The sequence below is a fragment of the Phyllostomus discolor genome, chromosome 5, assembly GCF_004126475.2.
Source record: "Phyllostomus discolor isolate MPI-MPIP mPhyDis1 chromosome 5, mPhyDis1.pri.v3, whole genome shotgun sequence".
NCBI lineage: Eukaryota > Metazoa > Chordata > Mammalia > Chiroptera > Phyllostomidae > Phyllostomus > Phyllostomus discolor.
Genome location: NC_040907.2, coordinates 28,888,006 through 28,902,440, shown reverse-complemented (window position 1 = coordinate 28,902,440; position 14,435 = coordinate 28,888,006). Strand labels below are relative to the sequence as shown.

General features: G+C 47.3%; 1 protein-coding gene across 3 annotated transcripts; it reads right to left on the bottom strand.

Annotated features, from left to right (window-relative positions):
* Positions 1-423: 423 nt before the first annotated feature.
* On the bottom strand, positions 424-13,018 carry TMEM269 (transmembrane protein 269). 3 transcript variants are annotated; one of them, XM_036025874.1, is made up of 6 exons: positions 8,199-8,423; positions 7,530-7,668; positions 3,114-3,211; positions 2,295-2,438; positions 1,465-1,668; positions 424-1,380 (listed from the first exon to the last, which is right to left on the bottom strand). In XM_036025874.1, the coding sequence occupies exons 2-6, from the start codon at positions 7,646-7,648 to the stop codon at positions 1,244-1,246; spliced, it is 702 nt and encodes a 233-aa protein (XP_035881767.1). In that variant the 5' UTR covers positions 7,649-7,668; positions 8,199-8,423; the 3' UTR covers positions 424-1,243. The 3 variants fall into 3 exon arrangements, with proteins under 3 accessions (XP_035881767.1, XP_035881766.1, XP_028369299.2); XM_036025873.1 differs by having other exon boundaries at positions 7,530-13,018; XM_028513498.2 differs by having other exon boundaries at positions 1,465-1,665; positions 7,530-13,018.
* Between the last annotated feature and the right edge of the window lie 1,417 nt (positions 13,019-14,435).

Genomic DNA, 14,435 nt, shown 5'->3' with positions numbered 1-14,435 from the left:
TTTACAGCCCCATACAGTACTGTTTATTTCTGTTCACTTTGGATTTTAGAACACGAAGTGGCATTAGAATATCTAGAGTTCAGTATTTTAGAGCCCAGAGAAAAAACAAGGTCCCAGAAACCAAACGATGCCCTCAAGCTTCCAATGTGTCTAATCTCTAAATGAAGCAAAGGCAGATGCTTTGGCTATTGAAATAATTAGAGAACTTTAAGTTACAATAACCCATACACGTTCCAGTTGGGTCACGTGATTGTCCTGTGACTAGCTCTGCTCTATGCAGCCAGAGTCGGTGAGACCATTGCAGCATTAGTTTCAGTAGCCAAGATGTGGAAGCAACCTAACATGGAAAGACAATTGGATAAAGAAGAGGTGGGACATACATGCAATGGAATGCTACTTGGCCATAAAAAATGATATCATTTGCAACAACATACGTAGACAGACCTAGACGGCATTATGCTAAATGGATTAAGTCAGACAGAGAAAGACAAATACCATATGACTTCACTTATATGTGGGATCTAAAAACCAAAGGAACAAACAAAACAGAAACAAATGCAGATGTAGAGTTGATTGCCAGGTGGGAGGGGGGTTGGGGACTGGGTGAAAATAAGTGAAGAGATAAGAAGTACAAAGGGGCAGTTACAAAACAGTCACGACGATGTAAAGTGCCACACAGGGAATACAGTCAGTAATATTGTAGGAACTGTACGGTGCCAGATGGGCAGTAGACCTATCAGGGGAGCACTTCGTATGTTACATATATGTCTAATCACTGTGCTGTACGCCTAATATAATATTGAAGGTCAACTGTAATTGAAAAAGAAATGCGCTAGTGAGCAGAGCCCCCCACTACCACTGCAGTAATTAACAATCAGCAGGGCCAAGGTGGCAGCTATATCAGTTCTGAAGGGTTTCACTCCTTTCCAGGGGATTATTAACCTTAGTGCCCAAGGTCCCCAACTGGTAAAAGAGCTGGAACTCAAACACAGCCCCATTCGAGCTTGGAAAAAACTCTGTTCCATCTGACATAAACAACTGTTGTCCTCAAGGGATTCAGATCCCTGAATAAAGGGGAAGGGAAGGTCGCTGGTCCTACTGGGCTGTTCTGGTCCAAGACAACATGCACCTACCACAAGCACAACACAGGAACAGGGAAAGATTTAGTGAGGATAAGGTGAGGTTGGCCCAACAGGCTGCCACAAACCCCACAGAGGCCAGCGGGAATGGGTCTCAGAGCTATTTAGTTTCTTAAGTGCTGCACCCTAAGACACACTGCCTTGCCCCACAGAGCATCTGGAAAGAAAATGTAGGAGAGCGACCACATCAGGCAGTAGAAAGCAGTTAGCGAGAATGGAGACAAAAACAGCATGATGACACCTGGAAGAAGAAAACGATACGCTCAATTTTTATGAAGCTGTTTGACGTGTGTTTCCCACCCTCTACTCTTCCATCCCCACTCACCTCCCAGATAAACCACTTTTTTCCAGTTCTCAGAGTCCAGGATTTTGTCATGCGGGTAGTAGCTCTGGTCCATCATGAATAGAATCATAAGTGAGGCCATGCAAGAGAGAATGAACGTGTTGCCTTTGGTCAGAAGGGCGGTGGAGGCCAAAACACAGGAAGCATAGGGGCACGGCAGACCCTTGTATGTGAAGGGGGTGCCTGCTAAGGAAAAGAAAGATGGGGGTTAGCTGTTTGCTGCTGATCTCAAGGTATCTGCATGAAGCAAGCCCTTGTCCCTTTGGATTTCCCCCGCCCCACGCTCCAAACCCCCTTAATCCCAGGCCAGTGGCCGACCATAAAGTAAGTATTTAGTTATTCACAGAGATGATGTGTGGGCTTTGACTGGACCCCCAAGGTAAAGTGGGCAGCTAGGAGCAGGTGTGGCCCTGGCCCCCAGGAAGCCTCTGCAGAAGGGTGCTCTGAGAGCTGGTCTGCATCTGTGCTCCCTCGCTTTAGGGTCTTAGGCAGCTGCCCTGGCTGGAGCTCAGTATCTCCATCTATTTTGGGAAACAGGAGCATGACCTCTCGTTCTACAGTCCGAATCCATGTGCGTCATCCAAAGGTCACATAGCAAGAAAAAGGCATAGCTGCGCAGGAACCAAGGGCCCCCAGCCCCCAGACCAGGGCTCTGCCAATGCAGCCTGCAGCATCCAGTGGGTCCAGGGCACAGGACAAGGAAGGAAGAAGGACTTGATAAAAGGGAGGGGAGCAGTCGGTTACTGCACCCCATGCTTCTGGCTCCTCCTCCATGGTTCCCTAGTTCAGCCATAAGACTGTGTTCCACTCACCGGCTGAATAAAAACACAGGCGGAAAGAAGTAGCTAACACATAGATGACGGCCAGGAACCCATTCAGAGGCCCATCCATGCCTAGGAGCAGGGCTGAGGCCAGGCCACAGGTGGTGAAGACAGCAAAGTCATTCAGCTCAGCTCCTGCTCCAGAAGGCCAAGGTTAGAACGTACCCTTATACTCGTGAGGGTATACATTATTACCCTTACACATTAGTCCCCTCTGGTGGGGGTGCTGGAATGGTGACAAGCAGGGTCTAAGGTCCCCAATGCCAACCACATCTACTCCCCCAGGGTGGTCTACAGATCAAAGACTGGTCTCCTTCTGGCTCTTCCTTAGACTGACCATGTGGCCTTAGGCAAAGCTTCCCCTATCTGGGTCTTAGGTCCATCCTGTAATGTGCAAGGGTTGGACTACAACTGGATACAAATTAATAAGCTCTAGAATGCTTTATTTCAAGCAAAATCTGACACAGAAATATTTTAGTGTATTTTCAATCAGCTGCACTGCTTACAGTAATGTTTCATTTTCCCTCTCCCCCTCCATCACAGCCACTGCTCCTACTCCCAGTTCCTGGATCAGCCTGGAACGGGGATGCAAGGCAGACAACAGGGAAACTGAAAGCCAGGCCAAGGATGGCCAGAGATCAGTAAGTGAGCCAGCAGAGGAGCCAGATCTAGGCGGAGGGGTCCGGCCTCAACTCGAGGGATATGAACAGAATGGTGTCTGTGAAGGCCTGTAGTGTTAGTAGATGAAGGAGCTGACCTGACATGGGTGCCCCTGGGGTCAGTGACTAGGGTCCTGAGGCCAGTACTCACCCGATTTACAGCAGATGTTGAGGTGTCTGGTCACTGTCCTGATAACCATGTCTAATAGGAAGCTGATCAGAAGCATCCAGGAGGCACAGTGGAATTTCCTAAAGCGCAGGCCAGCAGGCCCAAAAAGGACAGCTCTTTCATAGTCTCCACTGGACCACCACTCCACCTCCAGTGCACCAACACGTGCACACATACACACCCCTGCAAGTTCCCCCCACTCACATCCTTTCTGCTGCACACTGCTTTACATACCATGCACACACACACACACACACACACCTACGTTCCTTTCATACCTTCAATCCACAGTCTTGAAGGAGTGCCCCCAAACCCCCAGGCAATCACTAAGCCCCCTTCCAACTCCAAATTTCAGGCATATTTACTGGCCTACAGGTCCTAGGTTCTAGCCCAGCCTCAGCAACCACATTACTGTGAGTTCTCATGTAAACCATTTCCCCCTTTCTCTAGGCCTCTGTTCCTCCATCTGCAAAATAAGGGGTTTGTGCCAAATGATTTCTTTAATAGATATAAGCCTGTTCAGATTATCTATTATCCTATTGTGAGTTTTGATAGCTTAAGTCTTTTAAGGAATTGGTCCATTTCATCTAGGTTATCAAATTTCTGGGCATAGAGTTGTTCATAATGTTCTTTGATTACACTTTTAATGTCCATGGGATCAGTAGAGATGCATCCTCTGTCATTTCTGATTCTGGTAATTTGTGTCTTCTCATTTTTTTTTTCTTGATCAGCCTGGCTAGAGGTTTATCGATTTTACAGATCTTTTCAAAGAACCAGTTTTTGGTTCATTGAATTTCTCTATTAATTTCTTCTTTCTTTTTAAAGATTTTTATTTATTTATTTTTAGAGAGAGGGGAAGGGAAGGAGAAAGAGGAGGAGAGAAACATCAATGTGTGGTTGCCTCTCACACGCCCCCTACTGGGGACCTGGCCTGCAACCCAGGCATGTGCCCTGAGTAGGAATGAAACTGTTGACCCTTTGGTTCACAGGCCCACACTCAATCCACTGAACCACACCAGCCAGGGATATTCTCTATTAATTTCTTATTTTCAGTTTCATTGAGTTCTGCTCTAATTTTTATTGTTTATTTTCTCCTCTTACTTTGGATTTAATTTGCTCTTCCTTTTCTAGTTTCCTAAGGTAGAAGCTCAGGTTACTGATTTTAGATCTTCCTTCCTTTCAATGTTTTCTAAGAGTCCCTTTTTTAGAGGAGTTTTAGGTTTACAACAAAATTAAGAGGCAAATACAGAAATTTTCTGTATCCCCCCCCTCCTCCCACATATGCATAACTTCCCCCATTATCAACATCACTCACCAGAAGGGTACATTCGAGTTCTTGGTACCTGCCAAGGATGAACCTACATTGCCACATCATAATCAGTCAAAATCCATAGTTTATCTTATCTTAGGGTTTGCTCTTGGCTTGTACATTCAATGGATTTGGACAAAAGCATAAAGACACAGATCCATCATTATAATATCATATAAAGTATTTTCACTGTCCTGAAAATCCTCTGTGCTCCACCTATTCTTGTCCCCCGCAACACACTCTCCCCTTTTCTGGCAACCCCTGATCTTTTTACTCTCTCTCTGTCTTCTTTTCCAGAATATGTAGCCTTTCAGGTTGGCTTCTTTCACTTCATAATGTGCATTTAAGTTTCTTCTATGTTTCCTCATGGCTTAATAGTTCATTTCCTTTTAACACTGAATAATACTCCATTGTCTGAATGTACTACAGTTTTGTTTTGTTTTTTTATCCAATCACTTAGTAAAGGACATCTTGGTTACTTCCACGTTTTGGCGATTATGAATAAAACATCAAGGACATCCAAGTACAGTTTTTTGTGTGTGGACATAGTTTTCAATTCATACCAGTTTATGAATAGTTTAAATAAATAGCAAGGAATGTAATTACTAGATCATATGGTAAGAGTATGTTAGTTTGTAAGAAACAGCTAAACTATCTTCCAAACCGGCTGCACCATTTTTGCATTCCCGCCAACAACGAATGAGAATCCCTATTGCTCCATATCCTCACTAGCATTTGGTGTTGTCCGTGCTCTGGATTCTAGCTATTCTGATAGAGGCATAGTGGTATTTCACTGTTGTTTTAATTTATATTCCCCTGATGACATATGAGGTTGAGCTTCTTTGCCTATGCTCATATGCCATCTGTATATCTTCTTTGGTGAGGTGTCTGTTAAAGTCTTTGGCTCTTTTCAAATTAAGTTGTTTATTTTCTTATTATTGAGTTTTAATTATTATTTTGGGTTATAGTCCCTTATCAAATACGTCTTTTGTAGATATTCTCCTGGTCTGTGGGTTGTATTCTAATTCTCTCGATGTCATCTGTTGCAGAGTGGATTTCTAGTATATGCATTTAGTACTATAAATTTCCCTCTAAGTATTGCTTTTGCTGTACCTCACAAACATTCATAAATTGTATTTTCATTTTCTCTTAGTTAGAAATATTTTTTAACTTCTCTTGAGACTTCATGTTCTATTCATATATTATTTAGAACTGTGTTGTTTAACCATCACATATTTTGGGATTTCTAGTTATCTGTCTGTCATTGACTTCTAGTTTAATTCCATGTGGTCTGAAAGCATACTTTATATGCTTTCTAATATTTTAAGTTTGTTAAGGTATGTCTTATAGCCTGGAATGTGGTCTACCTTGTTGAGCTTGAGGAGAATATGTATTCTGCTGTTGTTGGATGAGGGAGTCCACAAATATCAATTAGACCCAGGTGACTGATGGCACTGTTTAGTTCAACTATATCCTTACTGACTTTCTGCCTTCTGGCTCTGTCAATTACTGATAGATTCTATAATAGAGGATTATTGAAATATCCACCCATGATAGTAGATGCATCGGTTTCTCTTTGCAATTCTATCAGTTTTTGTCTCATGTATTTGATGCTATAAATGACTACCAAGAGCTCTATCAGACCCTACAATTAAGGATTCTGTGCTTCTGTCCGGAACATGCTCCCAGACCTTCTGAAAGCAGCCACCACAGCCTCTGGCAAACCTGCCCAAGGAGGCCATTCCCAAGTCTCCACTCTGACTGCCATGCTTGGGCTGCCCAGCAGAAGCCACCAGAGAGCCTGACCCCAGACCTCAGCTGTCCCCAAACAACCTCGGCATTTTCTTTGTTTAGACCTAACCCCATGTGTTTAAAGGGAACTGGGCCCACCCCCAGAGCATAAAAACCACACCCTGAGAAGCTCAGGCTGAACTAAGAAGACAGGGATTTTCTGCTGAAGTATGCCTCACATTACGACTCCAAAAGCCCACACTTAGAGAATCATAAAATTTTCAAGCTAATATCATCAGGTAAACTCATCTTATTTTATGGATGAGACACAGATCCAGAGGAGTCATCTGCTGTGATTACAGAGATTCAAACAGATTCGGAGGATGTTATTTGCATTATAAAGAATTTATCAAAGCCCTAGCTGGCATAGCTCAGTGGATTGAGCACAGGCTGCAAACCAAAGTGTCCCAGGTTCAATTCCCAGTCAGGGTACATGCCTGGGTTGCAGGCCATGACCCCCAGCAACCGCACATTGATGTTTCTCTCTCCCTTTCTCCCTCCCTTCCCTCTCTAAAAATAAATAAATAAAATCTTAAAAAAAAAAGAATTTATCAGCCCTGGCTGGAGTGGCTCAATGGATTGAGCACTGGCCTGCAAATCTAAGGGTCACCAGTTCAATTCCTAGTCAGGGCACATGCCTAGGTTGCGGGCCAGGTCCCCAGTAGGGGGCCTATTAAAGGCAACCATACACTGATATTTCTCTTCCTCTCTTTCTTCCTCCCTTCCCCTCTCTAAAAATAAATAATAAAATATTTTTTTAAAAAGGAATTTATCTATAAGAGTCACTTTGCCGAGGCATTGAAATATGATTCAACTTACAGAAATTTCATTTGTTTACAACTTTTGGGGGCCCATATGCACGTCTCAGATTTTCCAGAGCAGTGCTAATTTTCAGTATCCCACCAGATCATGCATTCTTACTTACAATCAAAATTTGAATGGTAGCCTGCCTATCCAAGGGTTATATAGAGTCTACCAAAGCAGAACCTTTTGATTTTCTCATGAAAATCATACTAGACTGCTATAGCTAGAAGGAACTATGGAGATCATAGTGCAAGCTCCTTGTTTTAAAGATGGAGAAACTGAGGCTCAGGAATATAACCTAGCCAAGGTCACACATCAGGTGAGCAGTAGAACTGAAGCTAGAACCCTGGCCCTTTGACTCCCCACCCACTACACGTTCTCCTGCCCCCATTTGATCTCCATGCCTCAGCGCCTGGCTCTCTAGACTCCCCCCTTCTTTCCTCATGCCCTTGGTTCCAGCTCTTGGCTGAGACTTTGCTGGGCCCCAGACCTACTTGCAGAAGCTGCAAAAGATGGAGAAGAGCCCCAGGATCATGTTGGCCAGGGATAAGGCATTGGCAACATCCTTCCAGGAAAATTCATTCATCTGGGGAGGACTCTGGTCATTGGTCATGGAGAAACTGGTACAATGACCTGCAGCCCAGGGGAGAGAGGCAAGGGATTCCCAAGGTCAAAATGTCCCAAAGAGGCTCCTAAAAACCAGGTAGCTCCTGTTCCCCTAGAGTTCACCCGGCCACACCTGCACCCTCCCAACATGGTTTCATTGGCTGGGATGAGGCAGATGCAGGAGACCCAGGAGATAAAGACACAGCTGCAGAAGCTGAGTGTCTTGGGAAAGAACAACAGCAAAGTGAGTGAACCCGCACAACCATAGTTCCCAGGGCTCTCTGACTACACCCCTTTCCCGGTAGCACAAACCTCCCCCCAGCCCATGGGGGTTGACCCTCCGGGCACCCCCATGACCCAGGGTACAAAAAGTATGGGCCCTTCTCCCCTTCTGAAAGATGAGCCATTTGTCTTTGGGTTCTTTGTCATAGATGAGACTTTTTTTTTTTTAATTACAAAGCCACTTTCAATATTTTGGGGTGAGCCCCATGGCAATAAAAAACACTGGAAAGGGGTGACACCCCCACCCCAGGGGTGGCCGGGGGGAGAGAGGCTACCTGAGGGGAAGGAAGAACAAAAGGGGCCCACTGCAGGCTCAGGCTCCTCTGTCCAGCAGGCCACGCTCACAACCTCAGGACGGGGCTGTAGCTGAGGTGTCTCGGGCTCCTGGTTCTGACAGGCCCCAACCAGAGGAGCAGGCCCAGCTCCCACGGGGGCAGGAAGAGGTGAGAGAAAACAAACAAAGAAGTGAATGCGTATGGAAGAAAAAAGTTCGCAAGGCGCTTTTCACTGTGTGCTCTCTTCTGATCCTGAAGACTTTGGGAGATGGTGCTCTGATTCTCCCCACTGAATCCTCGCTCATTTTAAAGAGTTTATTCATTTATTTTTAGAGAGAGGGGAAAGAAGGAAGGAAGAGGGAGAAAAACATCGATGTGAGAGAGAGACATCGATTGGTTGCCTGTCATACACACTGGGGACTAAATCCTCAACCAAGGCCTGGGCCCTGACCGGAATCCAACCGTTGTTCCCTGCGGCCTTTGGCTTTGCCGAAGAACACACAGCCCCTGAGCCATAGCGGTCAGTCGGGGCTAACCCTCGCCTGTTTTAGAGGGGAGGAAACTTAGGCTCAGTGCCTCTGTACAGTCCCAGGTCCTTCTGATCTGGGTGAGAGCTAAGACAACCATGGCCCTCTCCCATAAACCCTGACGCCAACACGTCAGAGGCTGGGAGGGGCTGCACTTGAAGTTTATCAGGGCAGCACTGTGGGTTCACTGCTCCCACAGGCCAGACTTCCACCAAGGGGTGTCAGTGGTCCCATCACCAAAGCCATTGGGACTCTTCAGAGCTTCTCATACCAGGGCTCCTCAAAACCTAACACAGGAAGCACTGTGAGCCAGAGAAATATGGGAGGAGATGGGGCCAAAGGACTCTCTCCCCATGACCTCCTCCATCCCAGCCTCTCTTGGGCCTCAAGGCTGAATCCAGCAGGACCAAACACCTCTATCTTAGCCTGGCCCCTGTTGCCTGAAAGAGCAGTATCCCAGCTTCTCCACCTTTCAGAGGAAGTCAGCAAGTGTCTGGGTTATACCTACTAATTATCACACATGTCTCATCAACACTAGTTCGCTGTTTGTTTTTTTTTAATTAATGATCAGTTATCTACTGTTATTTCTTTCATTCACAAAGCACTTTCACCTCTGTAGTTTCCACTGGCCCTGTGAGAACTACCAGGTAAGGTTCACTAACCCCACTTGCCAGGTAAGGCAGAGAAGACTCAGAGATGGGGAGAACCTTGCTCTCGGTCACTGACACCCCTTGGAAGTGTCAGGCTAAGACTGAAAACTTCTGTAAGTTCCCTCTGTATTCTGCTTTCTCCTGACCATCACGACCAAGAGTTGTATTCATTGTCAACTCAGACTGAGCTGGGTGCTGAGGGAAACCCTTGGTCTTTATGGAACTTCCAGGCTCTCCAGGAAAGCAAGGCTCCTGCATGTGTGTGGGGACTCACTCTGTTCCTGGTGGTGCCTCACTCACCTCACAGGGGGCGCCGCTGAGGTTTCAGGATAGTTAAACAACTTAGCTCAGTGAATGGTGGAGCTAGGATTTGAATCAGGTCTCCTCCTTCCCAATTAAATGCCATTTTTAGCATAATGCCTAGGTCCCAGGTGTAAAAGTATATGGAACTGAGAGTAAGGGCTGTAGGAATGCAGGGGAAAAAAGGAACAATCCATTCATTCAGCAAACATTATGTCATAAGCAAGATTTTGGTGCCTGGTGCCTGGTGCCTGGTACACAGAGCAGATGAAGACCTGGGCTCATCTTGCAAGGAACTCAGTCTAGCAGGAGAATTCCACCCTACACAGGAGAAGTGACCAGGGTGCTAAGGCAGTGTAGAAGAGGGAACCAGCCTGTCAAGGGGCTCAGGGGTTTCTCAGAGGAGGGGGTCATAAGAGAGACACTGCACCACGGTGGCCTGTGGAACCAGATCACCTCACTCCTTAGCTTCTTGGAAGCCACCAGTGGCTCCCCAATGCCCTCAGGATAAAATCCAACTCCTTCATTTTGCAGTTAAGCCTTTCACAACGAGGCCCTGCTCAGCTCAAAGCCTCCTCTCTCTACTGCCCCCTGATCTCTTCTCTGGCCCTCCCTCTGGTCTTGGGGTGGGTGGTGGTCCTCTTTGGGAAGCCTGACATGCCCCTCAAACCTGTTAAGTGTTCCTCAACTGCCACAACTCCTTGCATGCACGGTATGACACTTGGCACTCCATCCTGGCACTGCCTATCTTGCCTTCCTCCTCTACTGCAGGGGAAGCCATCTGAGTGCGGACCAAGACGCCCTGTGCCCACCCTGAGGCGTGACATAGAAGCTGTTCAATGATTGTTGAATTAACAGAGTACATCACTCTGGTGCTTCCCTGAGGTCCTCTCCCTGCACCAAATCACACGTCTCCCCTGTATCAAAGCCTGGTCAGCCTGTCCTCCAGGAATACTTAAATGAGCTCTCAACTGTCCATCCCCTTCACCACACACATCTACCCAATGCTTATGATCTTCCATTTATTCATTAAGAAGAAAATATTTGCAGATGTCTGCTCTGGGCCAGGCCGGTGTGTCCTGGGGATGGAGAGAACAAGACCCAGACTGCATGCTCAAGAAACGTGGAGTCTGATAGGGGAGTCAGGCATGTGTAGGGACAATGAAGGCAGCGTGGCCAGAATTAGGTTGGACCAGGGGATATCCGTTGCTCTTTGCTGCAGGTGCAAAGAGAAAGAGACTAAATTTGGGGGAAGGATTCCCTAATGTGACGTTTGTGGAGGATCTCTTTGGATGAATGAAGGAGGGGCCTTCTTGGCAACGGGAATTGCAGGTGTGAAACGCAATGGGAAGACTGGATCCCAGGGAGAGACAGGGGGACCGCAGGCAAGTCAGCAAGGAGGCCACCATTGTGACATGCCCTGCATGCCCTTTGCAGCCTGAGGGTAGGCAGTGATGTTCACTGTAGTAAAGAGGGTGTCTTGGATAGACAGGGGTTTGGGATGGAGGGTGGTCTGAAGGGAAAAGCTGCAGAAGAGAAAACCAGCCATGAGACTGGTGAGGAGATGTGAGCACATAGACCTGGCAGGACACTGGGACTGTCTGCAGCAGACAAGGGGAGACTGGATTATGCGGGCGTTTCTCAGGGAAGGAAATGAATGGCAGAGCAGTTACTCCCCATGAAACCCCGGGGGCAGCTCTGGAGTGAACGGCTCCAGGTGGAGCGGTCCAGCAGTCTGGGACACAGGGCGCAGTCACTCGAGTTAGAGAGGCCCTCCCCTCCCACCCCCAGGCCGCCTCCCTGCTCTTGAGGCCTACAGGCCCCAACAAGAGAGCCAGCCTCTGGAGCCGAATTGGAGACACTCCTGCTGGAGTTCAGTCCAGACGCCACTTGACCACGACCCACCGTGCGGAAAGACGGAAGAGCTGCAGCCGGGGCTGGGCGCCCGCATTTTGGAACAACTCCTTCCCTGGGGGCCTGGTCGCAGCGGTGGCTCACCTGGGAACAGGGCATTCCTAGCTGGGGTGGGGGCCCGCACTCCTTCCCTGCTTCCTGTGCGGGGGAGGGGGGCCAGCCCAAGCGAGGGGCTGTGGCACCCGCCCAGGCCTCCTACCCCTGGCTCTTAGCTCACAATCCCCAGAGGCAGGGGAGGGGCATCAAGCTTTAGCTAGCGAAAGAGGAGCCTCAATTTGCCGGGTTGCAGGGATCAGTCAGGAGCGGACTAGTCTCCCTCAGCGCAGCGTGGAAAGGCTTGGCAGGTGAAGAGACAGAGTGCATGATGAATTGGAAGGAGTTTGGGAAAGTAAGACTGTAAGAGAATGGATGCGGGGCTCCAGACGGTGGGGGACCCCTAGAATGTAAGCTCCGTGTGGACAGCGCTTTCGCACTGTGCAGCTCACTGTACACCTATAAGAACGTTTAGCCAATCAGTAATCCCCCTCACCCCAGTATTTGTTGGATGATTGACAGAGTAATTTACACCCCGTCCCGAAAACAGTTAGTTTTAAACAGGAAAGTGGCGTGGTCAAGTTTGTTTTAGAAAGAATATTCTGGCAGCCAGTGTGGAGGAAGTCCCGGTACTACTGCATGAGATGAGGCTGCGGGCTGGAGCAACGCTGTACTGTTGGTGAGCCATGGAAGGGGGTGGGAAGTGGTCAGACTAGGAGCCCCGGTGAGATGGAATCCCAAGGGAGAGGAATGAGAGGGGAAAGGTGACAGTCTCTCAGGTGTCTAGATTTGGCCACTGGATGAGCAGTGTGCTACAGAAAAGAAATTTGTTAGTATTGGGTAGGATCCCAGGTACCAGTTCTAACCCCTGCCCCACATCCTCTCACCCACCCTAACGCTAAGTTAGAGCAAGGATAGCTTCCAGGACCCCACAAAATATGCAGAAGAGGGGGTGGGGCTGGGAGCTCAAGTGACACTTTGCCTCTCCTCGCAGCCTGGAGGGGAAAGAACAAGGCAGGATCTAGCGTGTCCTGAGGGGCTACTAGCCACAAGGCACTGTGCTCTGCAATTTAGAGACATTGCCATCCTTTAGCGGATTTTCTCGAACGCCCGGGGGTCAGTGTTAACATTCCCATCCTCCAGAAGGGGGAATAGGGGATTGGTCATTTTATCACAGGTTACACCATTAGTAATTAGCAAAGCTGAGACCTGAACCCAGTCTGACACTAACGTCACATCTAAAGTGTCTGAGGAACTAAAGGTGAGCGCACAGGTGTGCTATGAATCCGAGAGTCTGACTGGCTTCTATCACTTGTGTTTCTCTTAATTTGACCATGCCATATGGACCGTCCAAGTGTACATTTAAAACTGTTACATGATTATAATACTGGCTTTCACTTTTTTTTTTTTTATCAATGTGTGGTTGCCTCTCACGTGGCCCCCACTGGGGACATGGCCTGCAACCCAGGCATGTGCCCTGACTGGGAATCGAACCTGCGATGCTTTGGTTCACAGCCCATGCTCGATCCACTGAGCTACGCCAGCCAGGGTTTGGCTTTCACTTTTAACCAGGCTACATTCCAGCTCTAATACAGACCAGATGTGTAAATTTGAACAAGGTACTTTGTCTCCCTGAACCTGTATTCTAATATGTAAAATGAGATTATATGAAGTTCTTAGCACAGAGTAAAAGCTCTACTATTATTATTACGTGATCATGCATTTGCTAGACTGGACATAGCCAAGGCTTCCTTTGGAAGAGGGGGAGAAGCAGAGGTAGCTGAGAAAGCCCTTCTTCTCTATCTGCCGGGTTCTAGCTTCCCCCATCCTGGACACCACAGGAACAGTAAGGACAGACTATCCACACCTGTGATAATATGGCAGCCACTAGCCACCTCTTGTTCCTGAGCACTTAAAACATGGCTAGTCCAAATTGCAATGTGCTGTCAGTATAAAAATACATGAGTTTGAATACTGTTCAACAAAATATTTAAATAATATATTTTATGTTATTTGTTGAAATGTTACCCTTTTACATATACTGGGTTAGATAAAACGCATTATTAAAGTTAATTTCACCTATTTTATGTAGCTACTAAGAAAATTTAAAACCACACATGGTTCATACTGTATTTCTACTAGCTACATTGATTGAGATCCTCTGCAGGGTATAAGAGCTCCAGATGTCCACCCGCTCATTATTAGAGTGTTATTATGTGCCAGGCACTACTTTAGGTGCTGGGGATAGAGCAGTAAGTAAGACAGACACCGTTTCTGTCCAATTGGGAAAGGCAGCGAATGTCAGGTTGCCATAAGGGCTATGGAAAACAAAGCAGGGTCAGAGGTGACTTTGATGTGAGAGTTTGGATTTCTGACAGGGCCATCGGTGAAATGGCATTTGAGCAAGGCCTAAATGATAAGGCACAAACCATGCAGAGGTCTTGGGGATACTCCAGGCTGATGCAATGGCAATGTAAAGGCTCTGCACCAGGAACAAGCTTGATGTGTCAGGACTGAAGGTCCATGGGAACATGGTAAGTACCGAGAGTAGTAAATCACATCTTACCTTGGCAAGAAGTTTGGATTTCATTCTAAGTATAATGAGAAATATTGGGTTGTTTTTATATAGAGGCGCTGTGACCTGCTTCATAATTTTAAAAGGTGCTGCTGACAGCCTCTGTGGAGACGAACAAAGGAGGGTGAGAACAGAGGCAGGGAGCCGAGTCGGGAGCCCACAGCCTCCTATCCAGCAACGCTGGCATCGTGGACTGGGGGGAGGTCTGAGGCGGTCAGAAAAGCCAAGAGGACGCGCT

Coding starts and splice junctions, on each gene's coding strand:
- TMEM269 (XM_036025873.1), bottom strand. CDS start 7,648: ATGACCAATGACCAGAGTCCTCCCCAGATGAATGAATTTTCCTGGAAG. Junction 2,439..3,113: donor CAACATCTGCTGTAAATCGG/GTGAGTACTGGC, acceptor CTTCTGGAGCAG/GAGCTGAGCTGAATGACTTT. Junction 1,669..2,294: donor CCTGTGTTTTTATTCAGCCG/GTGAGTGGAACA, acceptor TCTTTTCCTTAG/CAGGCACCCCCTTCACATAC.